This window comes from Choloepus didactylus, chromosome 10 (assembly GCF_015220235.1).
Source record: "Choloepus didactylus isolate mChoDid1 chromosome 10, mChoDid1.pri, whole genome shotgun sequence".
Lineage (NCBI taxonomy): Eukaryota > Metazoa > Chordata > Mammalia > Pilosa > Megalonychidae > Choloepus > Choloepus didactylus.
Genome location: NC_051316.1, coordinates 129171255 through 129191723, shown reverse-complemented (window position 1 = coordinate 129191723; position 20469 = coordinate 129171255). Strand labels below are relative to the sequence as shown.

General features: G+C 61.6%; 1 protein-coding gene across 4 annotated transcripts in view; it reads right to left on the bottom strand.

Moving 5' to 3' along the window:
- Window positions 1-19373, bottom strand: part of VAV2 (vav guanine nucleotide exchange factor 2) — a 207282-nt gene extending 187909 nt beyond the window's left edge. For 2 of the 4 annotated variants that reach the window (XM_037797377.1, XM_037797376.1), the window contains exon 1: window positions 18753-18956. In XM_037797377.1, coding sequence (XP_037653305.1) covers window positions 18753-18956 — 204 coding nt within the window. Of the gene's footprint in view, window positions 1-18752 lie in introns of all 4 variants that reach the window. The other 2 variants (XM_037797375.1, XM_037797378.1) reach the window with 2 other exon arrangements.
- Between the last annotated feature and the right edge of the window lie 1096 nt (window positions 19374-20469).

Here is a 20469-nt window from a genome sequence, read left to right as displayed (position 1 = left end):
TCCCTCCTCTCGAGCCCTCGGGGTCCACAGCAATGACAAGGGAAGGGGACACCTGGGCTGAACAAAGCTGAGGCCTGGGGCCAGAGTGACCTGTCCCGCATCTAAAGCCCACCCGGGCCACCCGCATGACACCCCACGGTGTCTCTGTCTCAGATAAAAATCACTGCTCGCCAGGCTGAAAATACATTGTGCGTAAAAGGGCAGTTTCCGAAGTGCAGGACGCTCAACCCACAGCTGCCCACGTACGCCTGGTCACTGGGCCAGGACCACGCTGCAACAGGGGCCTGACACCCTCAGGGCCTCGCCGGCCCTCCGCGGCAGCATGGACACCAAGCCACGTGCCCAGGAGCACCCATGGCCTGGCAGGGAGTGGGGGCTGGGTCTGAGGTCAGGCTGGGCCGCGGGGACACGGGCAGCCTCCTCCTGGAGCCCCGGCCACCGCTGCTGCGTTCCAGCAGCCGGGTGGCAAGGAGCCAAGCGCCTCCTGCTCCCAGCGCCCACTGCCGGCCCCGGCCCAGCCACACCCCGGGAAGCTCTCACTGACCCCAGGACACCGGGGCCCAGGTGCACAGCCTTCGGCTCCTAACACCCATCACCCGCACGGTGGTCTTGGGCACCCAAGGCCCCCTCCAGGCAGGGGCCTGCTCTCGGGGCCGAGCCCCTCACACAACCCCCTGCTTCCCGTGTACGGCTCTGGCTTCCAGCCCAGAGCCACCCTGGCTAACAGATGTTCCGTTTAAGCAGCTCAATTAGCACAAAATACACTCGGAGAGGCGAGCGACGACAGCCAGTTTCTCCCAAGGCTTATTTACATGAGGAGGGAGTGGTGTGTGAACAGTCTCTCTTCCCTCTTCGGAAAAAATAATGTCAGCTCACACACGAGTTAAGGAAAAAAAGATGCTCGCCAGCACACGAACCGTCGACCGGAGCGTTTACACGGACGCAAATCCTGGCATCCCAGGAGCCTGCCGGGGCCCCATGGGAGAAGGGGCTGAGCAAGGGGTGCATGGGGCCGTGGGTTCGAGCGCTGCCCCCATCCCCTCCTGGGAGACACAGACAAGGGCCCTGCACTCTCTGAGCCTCAGTTTCCCCAGCTGTCAAGCAGGGTAATTACCATTCCTCTGCCATGGGCTGCCACAGAGACCAACTGGTACAGCCGGGGTCCTCCAATATTTGGCTAATTAGGACGATTCTCAGCCTCACCACGCAGCCCCGGTGCAGCCTGGGAAAGCCCCGTGGGATGGTAACTCCTTTGTGCCCGGGGAGGGTCAAGGGGACCAAGCACTCTCGAATGATCCCTGGGCAGCACGAGGAACCCAAGGCCGGGCCTGCTCCTCCCCGGCTGCCAGATGACAAGGCAGAGTCAGGGCTGTGCGAGGTGAGACGCGGACGGACACAGCGGCCTCCTGCCAGGGCTGACGATTTCCCGTGCTGCATAAGACAGCTGTCGGCGGCATGGACACAGGCCCCGGGCAGGGGAGGGCATGGCCCCAGGGGCTGGCCTGGGGCACGGGCTGAGCAGAGCCACAAGTCCCAGGCATCACCAAAGACCCAGTACCTCTGGGTGCTCCGAGTCACTGCGGGGAGGACAGCCAAGGCTTCCCGCTGGCAGAAGGGGGACCCACTTCCAACCCCAGAGCCTTCAGTTTCTTTCAAGAGAGTGGAAGCGAACTCCACAAAACCCAGGTGAGGAGCAGGCAGAAGCGGAGGGCGGAGCCCATGGCCCGGGGTCCCCAGCGCAGGCCGGTGACCACCTGGGTCCCTGACCCCACAGCCGGTCGGATCCAGTCACACGCACGTGTGCACACCTGGTCCCAGGAGAGACACAGCACCAAGGTACAGCTGCACCCCCCAAAGCTCGGATGGGCCAGGCTGGAAAAGAGCTTGGAGGGCAACAACCGCCAGGAGAGGCTGCTCCGCTGGCTACCTCCCCCTCTCCAGGACACGGCCTGCCCCTCAGCTCTGCTAAGTGGGCCATCGAGAAATGCAGTGTCCATCAGTCCATCTGACACTCCAACAACAACATCCAAGGGCTGACATTCGGGAGGAGAAGGCTGCGCAAACACAGCATCCTCACTGGCACAGAAAACCGAGTCTCTCCGGAAGAAAGCCGCAGGGACCCAGGCCACGGGGAAAAGCCAACGCTGCCCTCGCTCGCTGGTGCCCGAGGACAAACGTGGCTCCCAGGGTGGCTGGTGTGTCCCCCGAAAATGGTGCAGGAGGCAGGGGGTCGACAGCAACCGGAGCCCCCGGGGACAAGGATGATGGCAACATGCACGGGCACACGTGCACACACATGCACACACACAGGGCAGCTTCCCACACGTGTAAGCACGTGTGTCCGCACAAGCACACGTGCAGGCCCTCCACTTCCTCGCCCCCCAATCCGCAGGCCTCCCGAGCAGCCCCCCATCCCGGCGCATAGGGCCGAAGCCAGTATCCCTTTAACAGGGGAGCAGCTGGACCCGGAAACACCAACGCGGCTGAGGCCTCACCTGCTCCCCAACCGCTCTGCTCCTCGGACCCTCAGCTGAAACACCCAGGGCGAGCTCCTCGGGGGCCGCCAGCAGAGGGGCGGGCATTTCGGAAACCCATGTCCTGGCCAGCGCTTGGCGAGAGAAGGAAAAGGCTGAAGGAATCCCCAGGAACCCGCCCAGAGCCAGCGTGGAGCTAGGGAAGGCTGGCCTCCGAGCACGGTGGGTGCCCACTCCCCAAGCCACCCAGGCCGGCCTAGTGTGAACCTGGCCCCGGGCACCGCGACCCCGGGCACCTCGACCCCACTCCCCAGGTGCCGGCGGGGGACGAGCAGCCGAGAGCGGGGGCTGAGGCGGGACATGGACCCAGAGCAGCGGGGGCCAGCTGCAGTCCCCGGCCACACGTGCCCAACAAAGGGGGAAGAGGGGCTCCAAGGGGCACCACCTTCCGTCCCCGCAGTTCCGCGGATCGGCCGAGGGCGGGAGCCCCTGCCTCCCCAGGGCCCGACGTCCCACCCCGGGGCGGCTCCCAGGCTGTGGCTGGTGAGACTCTGCCTCAGGCCCCGCACACGTGCCCTCTGCCCTTGGCCCCGGCATGGGGCACACGCCCGCCTGGGCCCCAAGGAGGAAAACCAAATGCAGACCCCGATGGCCGGGGAGCACCCACCCCGCCTGCGTCCTGAGGAGCCGTGTCCACTGGGCAGAGGGAACGCAGCAGCGGGGAGCAACACACTCAGCAGGAAACACGAGAAAGCGGGAAACCGGGACTGGCAGAGGCAGCAGGTGGCAGGAACACAGGGGCTGGGGAGTGCCTGACCTTCTAGAACACTCTTCCCCACCCTTCCCCTCCTTCACCTGGCTGACTCCCACCCGTTCAAGCCTCGACTCAAATGTCACTTCCTCCAGGAAGGCCGATACTGGGCTACCCTTCCCCCCGTCAAGGACATAGGCTGCTGGCGCCCCCAGCTCTGGCCCGGCCTCCACTCACGCCCGCCCTGGTCAGTGTCTGACCGCCCCTCCGGGGGGATGCACGGGGGCTGGCTCAGTGCTGTCCTCTGCGGCCTGCCCAGGCTGGACCCCACGTTCCGCTGCTGGAAACACGTGCCTGCGTGTGCCCTGCACGGGGCCAGGCTGTCCCCCGCCCCAGGCGGCAGGCTGAGTCCAGGCCAGGGACGGACGGGCAGCGGGCAGCTCCCCAGGCAGCGCCGGCCCCTCTCCCCCAGCGTGGGGTCCTCGGTCCAGGAGGTGCTCAGGACCCGCCAGGTCCCCCTCTCCCAGCACAGCCCAGTCACCTGCTCACCACAAGACACACTAGGGGACGGGAGTTCCTGGGAGCTGGGCATGGGTGGAGTAACAGGGTAATGAGGACAGCCGCAGTAACACCAGGCACCGCGTGAGGGGACGCGGCAGACCTCCCACAGCTCCCCCACACAACGCACGGATGGGGAGACTGAGGCCACCTGCCTGAGGATACATTAGCAGGCCTGGGTCACAAAGCTGGACTTAGAAAATGGTGCTCTCAGCACAGTCATCTTCCCCACTCGAGAAAAGCTGCCTTGCTCCCCGCGGGGCCCTATTAGGGCACAAAAGCACCGGGGCCTCTGCTTCCAGGACTGCCTCCAAGAACCCCCACCCCCAGGTTTCACCAGGGCTGCGTGGGGGCCCTGTGGGGAGCCCGGGCAGATGGGCCCCGACCCCACCTTCTCCAGGCGCATCGCCCATCAGGCTGCCTGTTACTGACCCACTAGTGCAATATCAGAAGTCGTCCCTCCGCCCGAGCCAGGAGCTCTGAAGTCCCACCCAGGACGCCCAGCCGGAGAGTGGTTTCTGAGAGAAGCAGGCTGCCTGCTCTCCCAGGTGCCAGGAGCAAACACAGCCCCAACTCGCCCATCGACAGCACGGAGCCCCGAGCCCAGCCCACATCCCGGAGCCGAGCCCCCTCTGCCTCCAAAGCACTGGCATCCCCAGCCACTGGCGGAAATGAGCGGCATGACTGCCCAGAAAGAGCCGAGGGGCAGCCCGGGCAGCGCAGGGCCCCTGCCACCGCGCCCTGCTGCCAACCCCAACACGGGTGGAGACTCCCACAGCCCCTGCCAGGAGGCGTAGGGAAATGTGGGCAGTCAAAGGTCTCCCAGCATCAAGTGCCGCCCGCAGGGGCAGGGGGAGACTCTCACCGGCAGCAGCCACCCACGCCCTCGGGGCCTCCACGCCCAGGCCTGCCCAGGCCACCCTCCATGCCCACGGCTTCCTCCCGCCTGTGAGAATGAGATTAAGTTTAGCTTTCACACAGGACAGGTGTGCCTAGCAGGGTGGGGCAATTAAGGAATTGGTAGAAGATTAAAAAGACAAACTGTAACCCACAGTCAGTCCCCCTGCTTATCCGCCCACTATCCACAGTCAGCCCCCTGCTTATCCGCCCACTATCTACTATCCTTGCAAGGTGGAGCCTCAGAATAGAGGTTCTCAAAATAGCTTCATAACCTGTTACCAAACTAGCCGAAACTGGCTCTAAAGAGGCCTGGGCATACCCATTATAGTCAGGGGTGGGGATTTGTTCCAACAGTTCCTAATGTTGCAAATTTGCTCCCAAACGTTTTTCAAATGTTTCCAATTTGGGCGGGCTGCATGTTTCAAATTTGCTGGGCTAGTTAGGCTTGCCGAGTAGAATGTAACCTCTGGAGGATCAGCCAATGGAGAAACAGGGGAGGGACTTGCGGTTAGGCGTAGGGAATAAATACTGCTGGGTCTATTGTTCTGTGCGCCAACCCCCACATTTGGTTGGGCGCCCATTCTTGCAAGATCGTGAATAAATTTTTTTCTTCTCCACAATCAGGTGAGCGTTTGTTCCTTTTTAGGAATAGTGCTTGTTTCTCACACGCCCAGGACCCAGGTCCGTGGGCCTCGGGGCACTCCTGGTGCCTGCCTGGCTGCTGGACCACACGGTTCTTGGCTTCCCTGCTCGCCTGCCTGAGAACCCCAGCCTCACTCACCCCCAGCTCAGAGTCTGCTTCTAGGGGGCCACCCTAAGACCCTTCTGTTCCAGTTTGCTAATGCTGCCATTATGCAAAATACCAGAAATGGATTGGCTTTTATAAAGGGGGTTTATTTGGTTACAGAGTTACAGTCTTAAGGCCATAAAGTGACCAAGGTAAGTCATCAACAATCGGGTACCTTCACTGGATGATAGCCAATGGCGACCAGAAAACCTGTTAGCTGGGAAGGCACGTGGCTGGAGTCGGCTCTGGAATTCTGGTTTCAAACTGGCTTTCTCCCAGGACGTTCCTCTCTAGACTAGAGTTCCTCAAAAATGTCACTCTTAGTTGCTCTTGGGGTATTTGTCCTCTCAGTTTCTCCGGAGCAAGAGTCTGCTTTCCATGGCCGTCTTCAAACTGTCTCTCATCTGCAGCTCCTGTGCTTTCTTCAAAGTGTCCCTCTTGGCTGTAGCAAGTTCACTCCTTCTGTCTGAGCTTATATAGTGCTCTAGTAATTTAATTCAGACCCACCCTGAATGGGCGGGCCAACACCTCCATGGAAATTATCCAATCAGAGTCATCGCCCACAGTTGGGTGGGGCACATTTCCATGGAAACAACCCAACCCAAACATTCCAACTTAATCCCCACTAACATGTCTGCCCCAAAAGATTGCATCAAAGAATATGGCTTTTTCTGGGGGACATAATACATTCAAACCAGCACAGGGGGTTTACTTGGTTACAAAGTTACAGTCTGAAGGCCATGAAAATGTCCAAATTAAGGCATCAACACAAGTATACCTTCACCAACGGTAGGCCAGTGGCGTCCAGAAAACCTCTGTTAGCTGGTTGGCATCTACTGATTCTGGGTTGTGTTCCAGCTCCTCTCTCAGCACCTGTGCATTCTTCAAAATGTTGTTCTTGGGGCGTTCTGTCTTCTCTTAGCTTCTCTGGAGCAAACTCGGGGCTAGTATCTCCAAAGTATCAGTAAAAGTCTGCTTTCAGCAGCCGTCTCCAAAATCTCTCTTAACTGCTCTTTAAAATGTCCCTCTCAGCTGCTCTGCGGTCCTTTGTTTGTGAGCTCCTTTCTAGGACTCCAATGATTAAATCAAGACCCACCCTGAATGGGCGGGGTCCACATCTCCATGGAGATAATTTGATCAAACGTTTCACCCACAGTTGATTGAGTCATATCCCCATGGAAACACTCAATCAAAGGATTTCAACCGAATCAACACTAATACATCTGCCCCCACAAGACTGCATTAAAGAACATGATTTTGGGTGGGACATAACACATCTAAAATAGCACACCTTCCTCAAGGGGTTTCAAACTTGCCAGACGCTGGGTAGAGCGTGCCCTCCATAACAGCCCTTCTAGTTTTCGGAACAGCAAGACATCGGTGTCACCCCGAATTCTCAGGCGGGAAACCAAGGCTCGGAGAGACACTGATCTGCCCCAAATCACAAAGCTGATAAACACCAAGGACAGGACACCAACCCAGCTCCCGGCCCACTCCAGGCTCTCGCTGACCACCCACCCCGTCCTGCCTGGAATTGTGAGAATTAGATTAAGTTTAGCTTTCACACAGGGTGGGGGCAGCTCAGGGAATAGGAGAGAGTCAAAAAGCCAAGCCATAATCCGTGGTCAGTCCTCCTGTTTATCCGCCCATTGTCCTTGCAAGGTGTGTGGGGGGGTAAATCTTCCTAAAATAGCTTCATAAGTTGTTACCAAACTAGCTCAGGCTGGCTCTGCAGTTAAAGAACAAAGGAAAGAGGGGTAGAAACTTGTTTCAAATGTTTCAAGTTTGCACAGGAGACTTTTTTTCAAATGTTTCCAATTTGGGCTGGCTTCATGTTTCAAATTTGCCCAGGCTAGTTAGGCTTGTGGAATAGAATGTAACCTCTGGAGTATCAGCCACTGGAGAAACACGGGAGGTACTTGTGGTCAGGCGTAGGGAATAAATACTGCTGGGTCTATCGTCCTGGGCGCCAACCCCCACATTTTGGTTGGGCACCCATTCTTGCAAGATCATGAATAAATAACTTTTCTTCTCCACAATCGGGTGAGTGTTTATTCCTTTTTAGGAATGGTGCTTGTTTCTCACAGAGTGAGGCCGGGGGGCTGGACAGAACCAGGTGCCGGAGCCCACGGGAGCCCAGCACAGAATAACAAGACACACACCACTACACCCACACAACCCTAAAATATAAATCTTAGTGATCGTACAGAAGAAGGGGCTGGCAATGTTCCCTGCCGCCCTGCAGCCCCCATCACCCCCGGCCCAGTCCAAGGGCTCACCTGCCCCCCACGGCTTGAGGGACGCCACACACCCTCCTCCCAGCCCCACAGGACTGAGGAGGAAACGAGGCCCAACACAGGTGGGGTTCGAGGGTGCACACCGGTCAGCAGCAAGGCCAGGGCCTGGCCTCAGGACGCAACCACACTGCCTGTCCCTGGACACCACAGGGCGGGGTGGCCCCTCTGACAGCCAGGGGCATGGAGGCCCAGCCCACCCAGGCATCAGCCTCTCGCCTGCCTCCTCTGAGCTCTGGGAGGTAGGGAATGAAGCCGGGGGGCGCGGCAGGCAGAGACCACCCAGGATTCGGGTCCGAAAGTGGTCTTGTCTTCCCCCAAAATGCCGCTGGATTGCCCAGCAGCCAGAGAAGCTGGGGGGCTGGGGGGCTGGGGGGCTGGGGGGCAAAGCTGAGATGGCCTTGTCCCTGGGGGTTGGAGTTTAAATATGAGTGGGGGGAGCTTAGGGGCAAAGGAAGGAGGGAGGGTCTCAGGATGTGGCTGTCCTGACCATGTGGGACCAGAACCTTCTGCCACCCCATTCCAAGAAGCCAAAAGGATGAGTAAATGAAGGTCACTTGAAACTGAGCACGGGTAGAACACCAGAGATGTGGGGGTGGACAGCGACAGGGGGGGCAGGGTACAGGGCAGGACAACTCTGCCAAAGGTGGCACGCTGATCGCAAGGTCCCCAATGGCCTCGAGACCCCGGCCCTGCTGTCCTCTGGGTCTCGGGACAGAGGCCTTTGCTGCTCCAGCTGCCAAAGCCCCAAGCAGGAAAGATGGATGAGTCACAAGATGGACCACGGACCACGGACAGGACGAGGCCAAGGGCCCCCAGAGGGATGGGAGCCCCTTCTCAGAGAGCCTCTAGGGCCTGGGGATAGGCCCCCATTCTCAGGGGTCTCTGGGGCTCGGGGATGGGATCCCACTCTGGGAGGGCCCCTGGGGCTCGGGGATGGGACCCCCACTCGGGGAGGGTCCCTGGGCTGGGGAAGGTGCCGGGGCTGCCCACGTGGCACCACATTTGTGTACCTCTGAAACCAAAAATGAAACATAAGACAAAGTAGAAGGCACATTTAAGGTTTCAAGCTTAAGTTGGCTTGGAGGGTCTATTAAAATAACGTTTTAAAAATCCTGATAGATTCTACACAGTCTGACAAATGCGCCCACAGGGCAGCCGGGCCGTGTTCCGGCCTGTGGCTGGCAGTGCCGGGGAACACTCTTGGGGGCTCGAGCACCCCCTGCTCAGCCGGCTCCCTGCAGCCCCCGTGTGTGAGTCCTGGTTATTGAATGATTCCAAAATAAAGCAGTCAGTCACTGCAGGACACGGACCAAGGTCCCCTCAGAGCATGGAGTTCAGAGGCTGACACGCAGTTCCTCAGGTGGGGGGCTCGTCCAGACAGAACGGGGGCTCGTCCAGGCTGAGTGGGGGCTTGTCCAGCCGGCTCTGAACCCAGTTTTCAAGCAGGTTGGTGGGTGCTGGGGCAGCCCACGCTGGGTGCTGGACGCTCCCAGCAGGCGTGTCCAGCGAGTGCACGGGGCAGGGGCATGCACAGGTAGAAGCCAGCGCCCCAGCCCTGAAGAGCTTGTCCCCAGTGGGGGTGCTGAGGGACAGCAGGGGAACCACAGCCGCACTCCACAGGGGGGACAGGGGCAGTGCCCACTGAGCGGTCAGCATGCGCAGCCCTGGCCGAAGAGCCTGGGTCCCCTGTCCCCTCGAATCAGGCCTCCCCAAAACCCCATGAGGGGGCCCCTGGGAACCCCCTCGACAGATGAGGGTGCAGCCACATAGCCAGAAGGGGTGCAGTGGGGTGTGAACCCAGATCTGGGAGTCCAGGCCTGTGCTCGGCCGGCCCCCACACCCCGGGAGGAAAAGGGGGTCCCAGGAGGTGGCTCAGCCAGAGGGGGAGGAGCCTGGGAGAGGCCGGGGGCTGCCGGGAAGGAGCGGATGCCACGCAGCCATCCGGAACTCGGACAGAGGATGTTGACAGGGCGGGGGGACACACGGACGCAGGACTTCCTTGCAGCACAGACACAAAGCCAAGAGCCAGGGCTGCTCCCGGACCAGAAGTGGCGAGGAGTCGCCTGAGCCCTGCCACCCGGCCCCACATCAGAGCCTCCCGCTGGGCCTCAGGCCGTGGGGAGCCCTTACTGCAAGGCACTGACCACTGGCAGGCCCCCCCTGCCAGCAGGCCCGACCTGACTTGCAGTTAAGCCTGTTGAGCCCAATTCCAACCACAGAGCTGAAACGGCATGTGGGGGAGTGCGGATGGGAGGATGGAGGACAGATATGGGCCTGGAGGTAAGGGGACAGGCCCAGGGGACAGGTGAGGGGACAGGCCCGGGGGCAGGTGAGAGGACAGGCCCGGGGGCAGGTGAGGAAGAAGGCCCAGGAGCATCGCAGCCAGAAGGGCAGAGGTGAGCAGAATCGGGCCCAGCACTGGCTTCCAGCCGGGCTCTGTCTCCCACCCTCTCAAGGAGCCGAGGGCCTATTTCACTGGCGGACGGAGGGAAAAAGGGAGCAGAGCGCCTGTGGCCCAGACCTGGGCTGGGGGCAGGAGGCCTCTGCCCCCAACCAGCTGCGTGACCTCAGCCAGTGCACTCCCCTGTCCCCTCCCTCACCTCTGAGCCAGGGCAGAGCCTCCCCACAGGGGTGCCCTGCAGGGCCTCCGAGAGGAGGTGCCAGTGCTAGGGGGTCAGAGGCCCCCAGAAACAAACCCTCTTAGACCAGGGCACGGCCCAGGCAGAACCAGGGAATTCAGCTTTCACCAGCTTTGCAGCCCACCCTGGCTGGGGGAGAGGGTCTCCGCAACAAGCCCTCCCCCAGAGACTGGGACCCTCTACCCAACACCACAAAGACAATCACACACCCCCATCCACCCCACTGCCCAGCTGGCCATGGTGAGGGGCTACTGTCTCTGGAAACTTCCATCGCTCCATCTCTTTGAGGCTCAGATTCGTCGCCTGCAGCACGGTGGCTGGGAGAGAGGGGAGTGGAAGCACATAGAGCCCACGGCCCCGGCCGGCCCCGGGTGTGCTGGGTGAGCAGATGCGGCCTCACACGTCTGGACGGCAAGCTGCGTGACACCCTGCCCACCCCTGCAGAGCCGTCCACGGGACCCTGTGCCCACACAGTGATGACGTGGGAGACGCAGGGGGCAGAGGAGGTCTCCTCCAGAACTGTGCCCATACCAAGCCCTCCCCTGGAACAGCCCTCATTCCTCAAGGCCTGCTCGAGTGCCACCTCCTCCATGAAGCCCTCCGTGATCACCCGGCCCAGGGAGTGAGCAAGCCCCTGTGAGGACCAGCACAGCCTCCAGCAGTGCGGACAGCCGGCCCGGCCCTCTCCTGCTGCCCTGCCCAACCCAGGACTCTTGGGGCAGGCAGCAGAGAGGCGGGAGACCCTTCTAGCAGGTACCCCGGGTGGCCAGCAGGCTCTGCTTTACTTCCAGGACCCAGTGTAACTACCAATAGTCCCCTTTCATGTCCCAGGTTAAGTGCCAGGACCATCCAGGTGTACCCCAAGGGCTCTGGGTTAGTCCAGGGGGAGCGTGGCCTGGAAGCTGCCCGCCCCAAAAGCTGCCTTCTGCAGACAGGTGGCAGTGGCAACCACGACGCCACTCTCTGTGCGTGCAAGAGCCGCCACCCACCCTCTACTCCACCCTCCGCCCCATCCGGCCACCACGCCGGGCTTCAGGGGGCCACCACCTGCACAGGCCCCGAGCTGCCAGCGCAGCCACGACCCTCTCTTTACGGCCCAGTGGGGAGAGTCGCTACTGAGGCCGGGGACCACAGGCATGGCACAGCGCATGGGGGGTGGCAGCCATCGCTGGGAGCCTCCACTCTGGATGCCAAGGCAGGGGCGGGCAGAGAACAAGGCCAGGGGCCTGGCCTGCTGGGGTGGGGTGCGGCGTTCGGGACTTCTGGGGCCTGCGGCAAGTCAGGGTGCTGCTATCCCTCCTCCCAGGCCTGCAAGGCAGCCTCCGTCCTTCTCTTTCCAGACGAGGAGACCAAGTGGCATCGCCACAACATCGTGACCGCAGCCAGGGGGCCGGGGGTCCCTCCACCACTGCCGTTTCAGGCACTCCATTCTGCTCACGAAACACTTTGAGTACCTATTCACAGCAGGTGCCGTTCCGCACAGGAGGGCTTGGCCCTGCAGCCTCAGTTTCCTCGTCTGTAAAATGGGGTTGAGAGCAGAGGCCCTGCCAATGGCTCCAGGGGCAAGCTGGGGGCTTCACAGAGCACTCAGCACTTAGCTTCCCGGCGGCCCCGGGGAAAGCTTCACTCTCATGGAGCACTTCCTGCCTGACGAGCCCTGTGCCAAGGCCTTTCGGTACAAATGGATACGTAATCGCAGAGCGTGATGGCTGCCGGGAGGGGAAAGCCCAGGGCACAGGGAGGTGGCCGGGCAGACAGGCAGCGGGGAGCCGGGCAAAGAGGGCCGAGTCTCCCAGGCAGAGGGAACTGCGGGGCAAAGGCAGGGCAGGTGGCCAGCGTGACCGGAGCACAGTAAGGGGCAGAGAGAAACAACCAGAGGCTGCACCGGGCAGGGCGGGGCCCCCCAAGGGCTGCGAGGGACAGGGGCCGGCAGGGACCGGGCTGCAGAGGGGAGCCGGAGACTAGGGCGTGGACTCGCACGGGGCTCAGCGGACCACAGCCCCTCCGCCTGGTTCCGGGGGGCCCGCCACATGGTCCTGAGTGGCCTGCCACATGGTTCCGGGGGGGCCCTCCGCCTGGTTCCAAATGGCCCACCACCTGGTTCCGGGGGGGCCCTCCGCCTGGTTCTGGGTGGCCCACGCTCTGGCTTTGGTGGCCCACCAGCTGGTCCTGGGTGACCCACTGCCTGGCTACGAGTTTTGAATGACCTGTTGCCTCTTTTTGTTCATCCCACAATCCAAGAGAAGCTTTTACATTTTTAAATGGCTGGGAAAAAACAAAAAAAAAGTATTTCATAAGGCATGAAAATTACATGCAATTCAAATTTCATCGTCATAAATAAAATGTTACTGGCACACAGCCACGGCCACCCGTTCACATACCATCTCCAGCTGCTCTCACACCACGAGGGCAGAGGGGAGTCGTTGCGACAGAGACCATGTGTCCTGCAAAGCCAAAAATATTTACTACCTGGTTCTTTGAGGAAGTTTGCTAACGTCAGGTCTTGGAGAGAGGAGGTGCTGGGACTGGGCAGTGGGAGAGGAGGAGACGGATTCAGGGACAGCGGGAGTCAGGGTGGCTCAGCTGCAAGGCTCCCGGAGGGGCAGCTGCCCTAAGCCAGGACCCCCATGCCAGCCCCATGCTGCTCTGGACCCTCGTCCCCTAAACGCCAAGGCCACAGTCTCGGGACACAAGGGATGTGAGGAATGGACAAGGGACATGAGGAATGGACCAGGATCAAATGTGTTCCCTGAAGTCCCCTCAAAAAGGGCCTCATGCCACTGACCGCCCAGCCCAGGGCCCGGGATGAGGCAGCCCCTCCAAAGAGAAAAAGTCCTCTGTCACCTGGACCCCTCGGCACTGAGGCCCTGGGGTGGGGGGCACACTGTCCCTACTCACCCCTGCCAGGGCCACCTCCAGCTGAGGCAGCTGTCCCCGCCCCAGGGCCCAGGCCCAACTGCGAGCCCCCAGGGTGGGACTGCGAGAGGCCACATCTCCAAGGCTAGGCAGTAGGCTGGGGACGGGGGACACTGCTGCTCAGGACAGCTTCCCCACCAGGACAGAGCATCTGGGCAGTGTAACCCCAGCCCAGGCAGACACCAGTTTTCAGCAATCAGGACATGTTGCACAAACGATCCACTTTATGCCAATGCCATGTTACACCCTCCCCACAACCCGAGCAGACAGACACTGCTCATCAGTCTTTGCTGCTGATCCTAGACCTGAGCCTCAGAATCCTGCTCAACACCACACTCCAAGAGACACTCCCAGCCAGGGCTGAAGACAGAGCCACTGGCCACCCTGATCACGTCAGCCTTCTGCTGTGCCCCCACCTGTGCGCCCAGTGCACATCCTTGATGGGGGTTCACTGCCTTTGCTTACGCACCTGAGTGGCCCAAACACTGCCATGTGCAAGCGCCAGTACTGTGGATATACTTGGTTCAACCATTACTGTCCTCCCAAGGGCCTTTTCAGACATTTTTCCCTACCCACCCTCCTTTAAAAGATTTTACCACCACAGAAGCACCGTGTCCCTGTTTACATTATGTATGTGCACCTATGTTTCACACATAAAAAGAGTACGAGTTCTTCATCCTCAAAGATTGAATTTTCACTCTCTTTGGGGTTATAATTTCTCCATTGAGAATGCATGGGTTAAAAAAACTATATTATTAAAATTAATTTCACCTGTTTCTTTTTACTCTTCTAATATGAACTACCAGAAGTTTTAAAATACAGATGTGACATATGTCACACTTCTATTTAACAGCACTGCTACAGACAGAAAATACAAAGGGAAATGCATGCACATATAATCCTTACACACAGACACGTACAGACACACACATACACACGCATGTGCTCATCCACATGCACACGCATCCATTATCCCGATGCCCCAGCAGCCAGGAGCCCCGCCGGCACCCAGGACCCCCACCAGCACCCAGGTCTTGGCTTCCAAGGACCCCGTCCACTACCAGGAACCAAGGCTCCTGGGAGAAACGGCCGATTCTAGAGCTGGGGCAGGCCCAAGACAAGAGCAGCCTGCAGCACCCACAGTGCCCGGAAGTCAGGGTGGGCTCAGAGAACGATGGAAACGTCAAAAAGACACAGAGGCCAGCTGGCAGCATGCCCACTGGTCAAACCTGAGACCGTCCGAGCACGAAGAGAAATAGTGAAAGTAACGATGGAAAAACACAAGTGCTAATCCAAATGAGAAAAGGAAAAGAAGGGGTTCGGGGGGGGGGGGGGTCGTATCTACTGTCTCAAAGCACCTTCTTCAGAGTTTTTGTTACAACAAAGGGGAACAGGGTAACCTTCCAGCGGAGGATCTGGCTGACATCACCATTGTCAATGATTAGAGTCCACAACCCCGGCAACCGGACGGCCTGAAATCCCGCAGTACCTGGCAGGCTGTGGGGGTGGGGACAGCATCGCTGCTTCTTATCTCCCCCAAAGATACACAACCTGAGCCTAATCCTGAGACCTGAGACAAACTCAAACCGAGGGGCAGTTTGCAACATAATGGACCTGGAACCTTCAGAAGCCTCAAGGTCACAAAAGTCAAAGAAAGGCCAAAGGCCGAGGAACTGTCCCAGACTGAAGGAGGTTAGAGACGCGGATAAAGGCAGCACAGACCCTGAACCAGACCCGTCTGCTCCGACAGGTGTTTACTGGGACAATGACAACGTGAACAGAGCACCTGGTGGGAATGGATCGCTGCTAATATCTGGATTTAGGTGGGTGCACTGTGACTACAAGAGCGTTTCGGCAGGAACACACTCTGGAATATTCAGGAGTGACCAGTTACTCTCCGATGGTTCAGGAAAACTTATTTGTAGGGTACCTAACATTTGCATAAATCTGAAATTTTTTTTTCAAAAAAAAAAAAATCCTACCAAAAAAGGAAGAAAAGAAAGGATTCTTTATTCCATTTGGAATCAGCCTTCCCTTCTCTGCTCCCAGGAAGTCTGGCATCGCACAGCTCAGCCCCCCGGAACAAGGACCTTCCGGCTTCCATGGAGCTCTTTGGATATCCAAAGCTGATTTTTCAATCGACAAGCACCTCAACACCCACTGTGGGCCCCTGCTTCACAGGAGCAGAGAATGGGCCCAACCCATCCTCCTGTCCTCACAGCCTGGGGCGGGGGGAGGGAGGCAGGGAGGGTGGGAGGAAGTTGGGATGAAGTTCTTAAAGGATGAATGAAAGGACGCTGGGCTCAGCAGGACCCAGATCTGAACAAGCCATGGCCCCTGCCTCCGAGGGGCTCCCAGGCTTCGGAAGGAGACAGCCACACGTGGGGGCCGGCACCTCACGTCCTCAGGCTGTCTGGTGCTTGAGTTTTGGAGTGCGAGCAGAAAGGGTATGACCGTCCAGTGACACATCCACTGAGACAAAGGCTGGAAAGTGCAAAGCTGGAGACACACGTAAGGCCCACTGGGAGTTGAAGAGAAGAGAGTGAAATCAGAGGAGGCTTCCTGGAGGAGGGGGCCACTGAACCAGCTCCTACCGCAAGAACCCATTTAAGAGGAAGGAAACGGTCTTCCAGCAAGGGCCCAGCATGTGACAGGCACTGACAGAAAAGGCATCGGGAGAGGGAAGGATGCCAAAAAGTGGCCAGCCCGGAGTGCCAGGCACCAGGAAGGGGACCGGCGGTGACGCTGGCGGCATGAGCTGGGGGCAAGCCCTGGAGGGCCCAGGATCCCAAGCCTTCTCTGTGACAAGTGTCCCTGCAGCCAGGCTTTCCAATCTGTTAAACGGGGACAAGGCCCCCAGGGTAGCGTGGGAAAGACAGAGGCTGTGCAGGGCACGCCTTTAGGTTCAAAGTACAAACCACGGGGGCCGCCTGCCAGCAGTGGCATCCTCAGGAGCTCACAACCCAAGCTGCTCAGGTACACCCGTTCTCTTATTAGAACGAGCAGATTGTGACCATACCTAATTAGTTTAATTAAACCCAAAATGGCTTCCAGGCATTTTTGGATTAAAAAAAACAAAAATGAAGTGTATTCTGCCAGCTCCAAGAAGGCCCAGCCAAGGGGACAAGTTGATTCTCTCTGTGAACACCTACTAAGATCCAGCTCTGTACACAGCTGGCACTCAATAAATGCACAGTCATCACGTGACTTTAAGGCCAATAACCCAGCTGACATCAATTCAAAGGGGGATTCAAAGCTCTCTGTCGTCCGAAAACAGGTTGTCACCATGAGATGCTAGCGGAGCATTCTGGAAAGAGGGACGGGTACCAGGCATGTCAAGAACAGCAGGGAGATGGAGAGACGCAGCCTGTGATGGATGTGAGCGTCTGACCCGGAGAGGGGTCCTGTTGCCTCCCCAGCTCTGTGGCCAGGTCCCAGAGAACACAGGTGCACCCCCCACCCCATCCATCCCAGGAAAACAGTCACACACCTCCCCACCCCCACCACCCCGGAAAATCCCCAAACTGAGCCAGGAGCAGCCACCAGAAAAAGAGCTGAGAAAGTCGCCTTAAATCCCAACTTATTTAAGGAGTCCTGGGAGACAGAGAGGCCTGAGTTTGTCTTCAGTCTTGCCACATACTCTCTGCATGATGGGGGCAAGTCACCAGACCTCTCTGAGCTCCAGCCACCTCATCTATGAAACGGGGTGCTGGCCCCCCACCCAGGATCCCACCTAGCACAGGGCAGAATGGATAAGAATGGGCAGCTACCATTTCTTTTGTCGTCAAATCACCGTGGATAAACTTCATCGTTAGCAAAAGAGCAGCTCCACAGAAAGGCCGCCAACTTCCCCCCCCAGACCCTCACTCATGTTTCCCTAATTGTGAACTTTCAAGTGGAACTCGCCGGCTAACCCTTCCCTGCCCTCCACACAGGCTCACGGAGCCGGCCTGGGCCGGCCACTGGCACACAACGGTCCGTGTGACCAGGCCACCCTCTGAGACCCCAGGGGCGCTGAGGAGGAGCCAGCCCCAGTCCCAAAGGGTGACACAGGCCAGTGCCCAGCTAATGAGCCTGACATTGCCGGTGTCAGTATCTCCACCCCAGCCGCCAGTGGCTCCAGGACCCATGGGCAGCCCGGGGTACCCACACCCAGCTCAGGGGCAGGGCCAAGCCGCCTGCCACAGCCCGCGCCAGCCCCATCCTGCCCAAACCACGGCTGGTAGGGGCAGCTCCGGGACAGACTCTGCCCACCCCGCGGCCCCGGGCCCCAGCCTCCCCGCCAGGCAGCCGGAAACCCTGCCCAGAGCTAGCAAGCCCGGGCAGACCCTGCGGCCCGCAATCAAAGGCAAACGGTTGGTGCAAGGCCCAGCCCCCCATTACCAGCCCGGCCCTTCCTGCCCCAAGACGCTCCAGGTGAAGAACTGGGAAAGTACTTCCCAGCCACCGGCAAGGCTGCGGGGACAGATGAGAACGGACCTGTGAAAGCGCTCTGCAGTGGTGGCCCAGGTGAGTTATCATCTGCAAAGGAGCTGAAGGGGGCTTCCCCCTCAGGGCCGCCCCCGTCTCCAGACCCTGACCACAGGAAAGGGTAGAGGCCATGCAGCCCACCCTGGGACCGCACCGAGTGTGACTCACTCGTCTCCCCATGCCGGGCCCCTCGTGAATGGCCGTTGTCCACGCCTAGTCACCGAGGGCCGCCAGGGGAGAGGCTACTGGGCTGGGGTGATGGTGGAGCCTGGACACCCCCTCTGCCTCCCCAGCCACTTGGCTACCCACATGGGCTGGAGGTTCCGTGACCCCAAGGGCGCGACGGGAGTCTCGGTTCTGCTTAAGTCTTGGCCAGGTTCCCTTCAAGGGGCCAAGAAAAGCAGCTCCGGCGGCCGGACATTTTCCGGCGGGGCCGGGCGGCCCCACATGCACCTCCACCGCGACAAAGGCCACCCTTGCGAGCCCGACGCGGACGCGGGCAGGGTGCGGGGCCGGAGGAGGGGGTCCGAGCTCCCGCCGGCGGCTGGCGGCCCCGGGGCCCGGAGGAGGCGAGGGAGGCAGAGGGCGGCGCGGGGCCCACCCGCTCCCTCCCGTTCCCGAGGGCGCCGGCTCCCCGCCCCGCCCGGGCCCCACGACGCCGGCTGCTCCTCCGCGGCGCCCGGCCACCAGGTGCGAAGCCGGAGGACGCCAGCTCTGGCGCGCCGGGCGGCCGGGGGGCGCGAGGGTCGCCGCCGGGGTCCAGACCGGAGGACGGGCGCTCCCCGGGCCGGGAGAGTTCGGTCAGCTCGGCGCCCCCGAGGCGCGCGTCCGCTCCCCACATCGCACCGCCCTCCCGCCGACGGCCCCGAGCGCTGGCGTCCGCGCGACGGGCGGCAGGACCCCCGAGAGCCCGGGGCGGCTCGGCTGTCGCGGGCCCCTCCCGCCGCGCCGGCCGCTCACCTGGGACATCTGCGGCCGGAAGTTGATGTCCTTGAGGTCGATGGAGCCGGGGGAGAGGTTGTGCAGCAGCTGGCACAGCAGGACGCCGTCGCGCAGCGCCTGGGCCAGGTCGAAGACCACCGCCGAGGGCCACACGACCCGGTGGCTGGGAGGCAGGACCTTGCAGTCGATGAGCCAGCGGCCGCACTGCCGCCACTGCTCCATGGCGCCCGCGCAGGGCCGGGCTCGGGCTAAAGTGCGGCGGCCGAGGGCATCCCGCCCGCCCGCGCGGGGCTCGGCGGCCGGGGCGGGGCCTCACGGGCGGCCCGGGGTCCGGCGGCGCCGCCGCGCTTCCCTCCGCCTCCGCCTCCCTGCGCCTCCGGCTCCGGCTGGTCCTCCGGCTCGCGGGTCGCCGCTCCCGCCCACGTGCGGGCGCCGGGTCCCCCCTTCACACACACAAGTCCCCCCGGGCCCCGGGCCGGGCTCCACGCCGCCCGCCGCCGCAGCGCTCCCCGGCCCGCCCCGCCGGGCGCCGCATTCTGCGCTCGGGGCGCCCCGCGGCCGCCGCCGCCGCTCCCGCCCCGCCGGGAGACAAAGGCCCGGCGGGTCGCTCGCTCCGCGCCTTCCGCGCCTCCCGCGCCCGGGCCAGCCGCGCCGCCTCCGCCGCGCTTTGTTCGCCGCGCCCGCGGACTCCGCGCTCCGCGCCCGGCGCTCCGACTCGGCGGCTCCGGGGCGCGGGGGGCGCGGGGGGCGCGGCCAGGGCGGAGGGCGGGGCCCGGGGGGGCGGAGCCGCTGGCCCCGCCCCCGCCCCCCACTTCCTGTCCCCCCGCGGGCGCCCGCGAAAGTTGCCGAGGGCGGGGGCCGCGGCGCAGCGGGAGTCCGGCCGAGGCGCCCGGGGGCGCGCGGACTCTGGGGGCGTGCGGCCCGGCCTGTGGTCGCCCGGCGGTGGCCGGGTCGCTGTCCCTGCGCCCGCCTCGTAGCGTGCGGGAGCTCCGGGTGGAGTCTGGAGGTGGCCCCTGTCCCGCCGGGCGCCCCCGCATGGCCCTTCGGGGAGGGGCGCTGGGCTGGGCCGAGCCCTCCAGCGCCCCCTCAGTCCCGCGAGCGGCCTCGGGAGGCGCGGCGGGATAACTCGGGGCCGGAGGCGCATGGGCCCGGAGCGCCCCCAGAGACTTTTTCGGGTCCTCCCCACTGGCCGCGGGCGGGCGGGCAGCCCCCACCCCACCCCACCCCACCCCGCACAAAGGCCGGGGTTCCCTCGCTTTGGGCCCAGAGGCCCCGCCCCTCGCAGCCGCCCAGCGTCCCAGAGGGACCAGGGGAGATAAGTAAGTGGGAGGCGGCAGCAGATGAGGCGAGACCCCGGCGACGCGCCACAGCCTGCCCCCCACCCCGCTGGCCCTGCCCCCAACCCCTTCCTGCGCCACGCCCTCCAGCCTGCGGGGGTGGGAGGGGGACAGTGTCCTGTCCAGCTGGCATCGAGTGGGAGTGGGAGGGGCTTCACGCCCTCCAGCCTGCGGGGGTGGGAGGGGGACAGTGTCCTGTCCAGCTGGCATCGAGTGGGAGTGGGAGGGGCTTCGAGGACAAAAAGCAGACCTGGGATTGAAATTACATGGCCACCCGACTCAGCCTTCAGGAGTCTGGGGGCTCACACTGATCCCCTGCCCAGGCATATCTATACAGACTCAGTCTTGGTGGGAGGCCAGTCTTTGAGGGACCCCCACCCTGCGGTACCCCTGGGTGG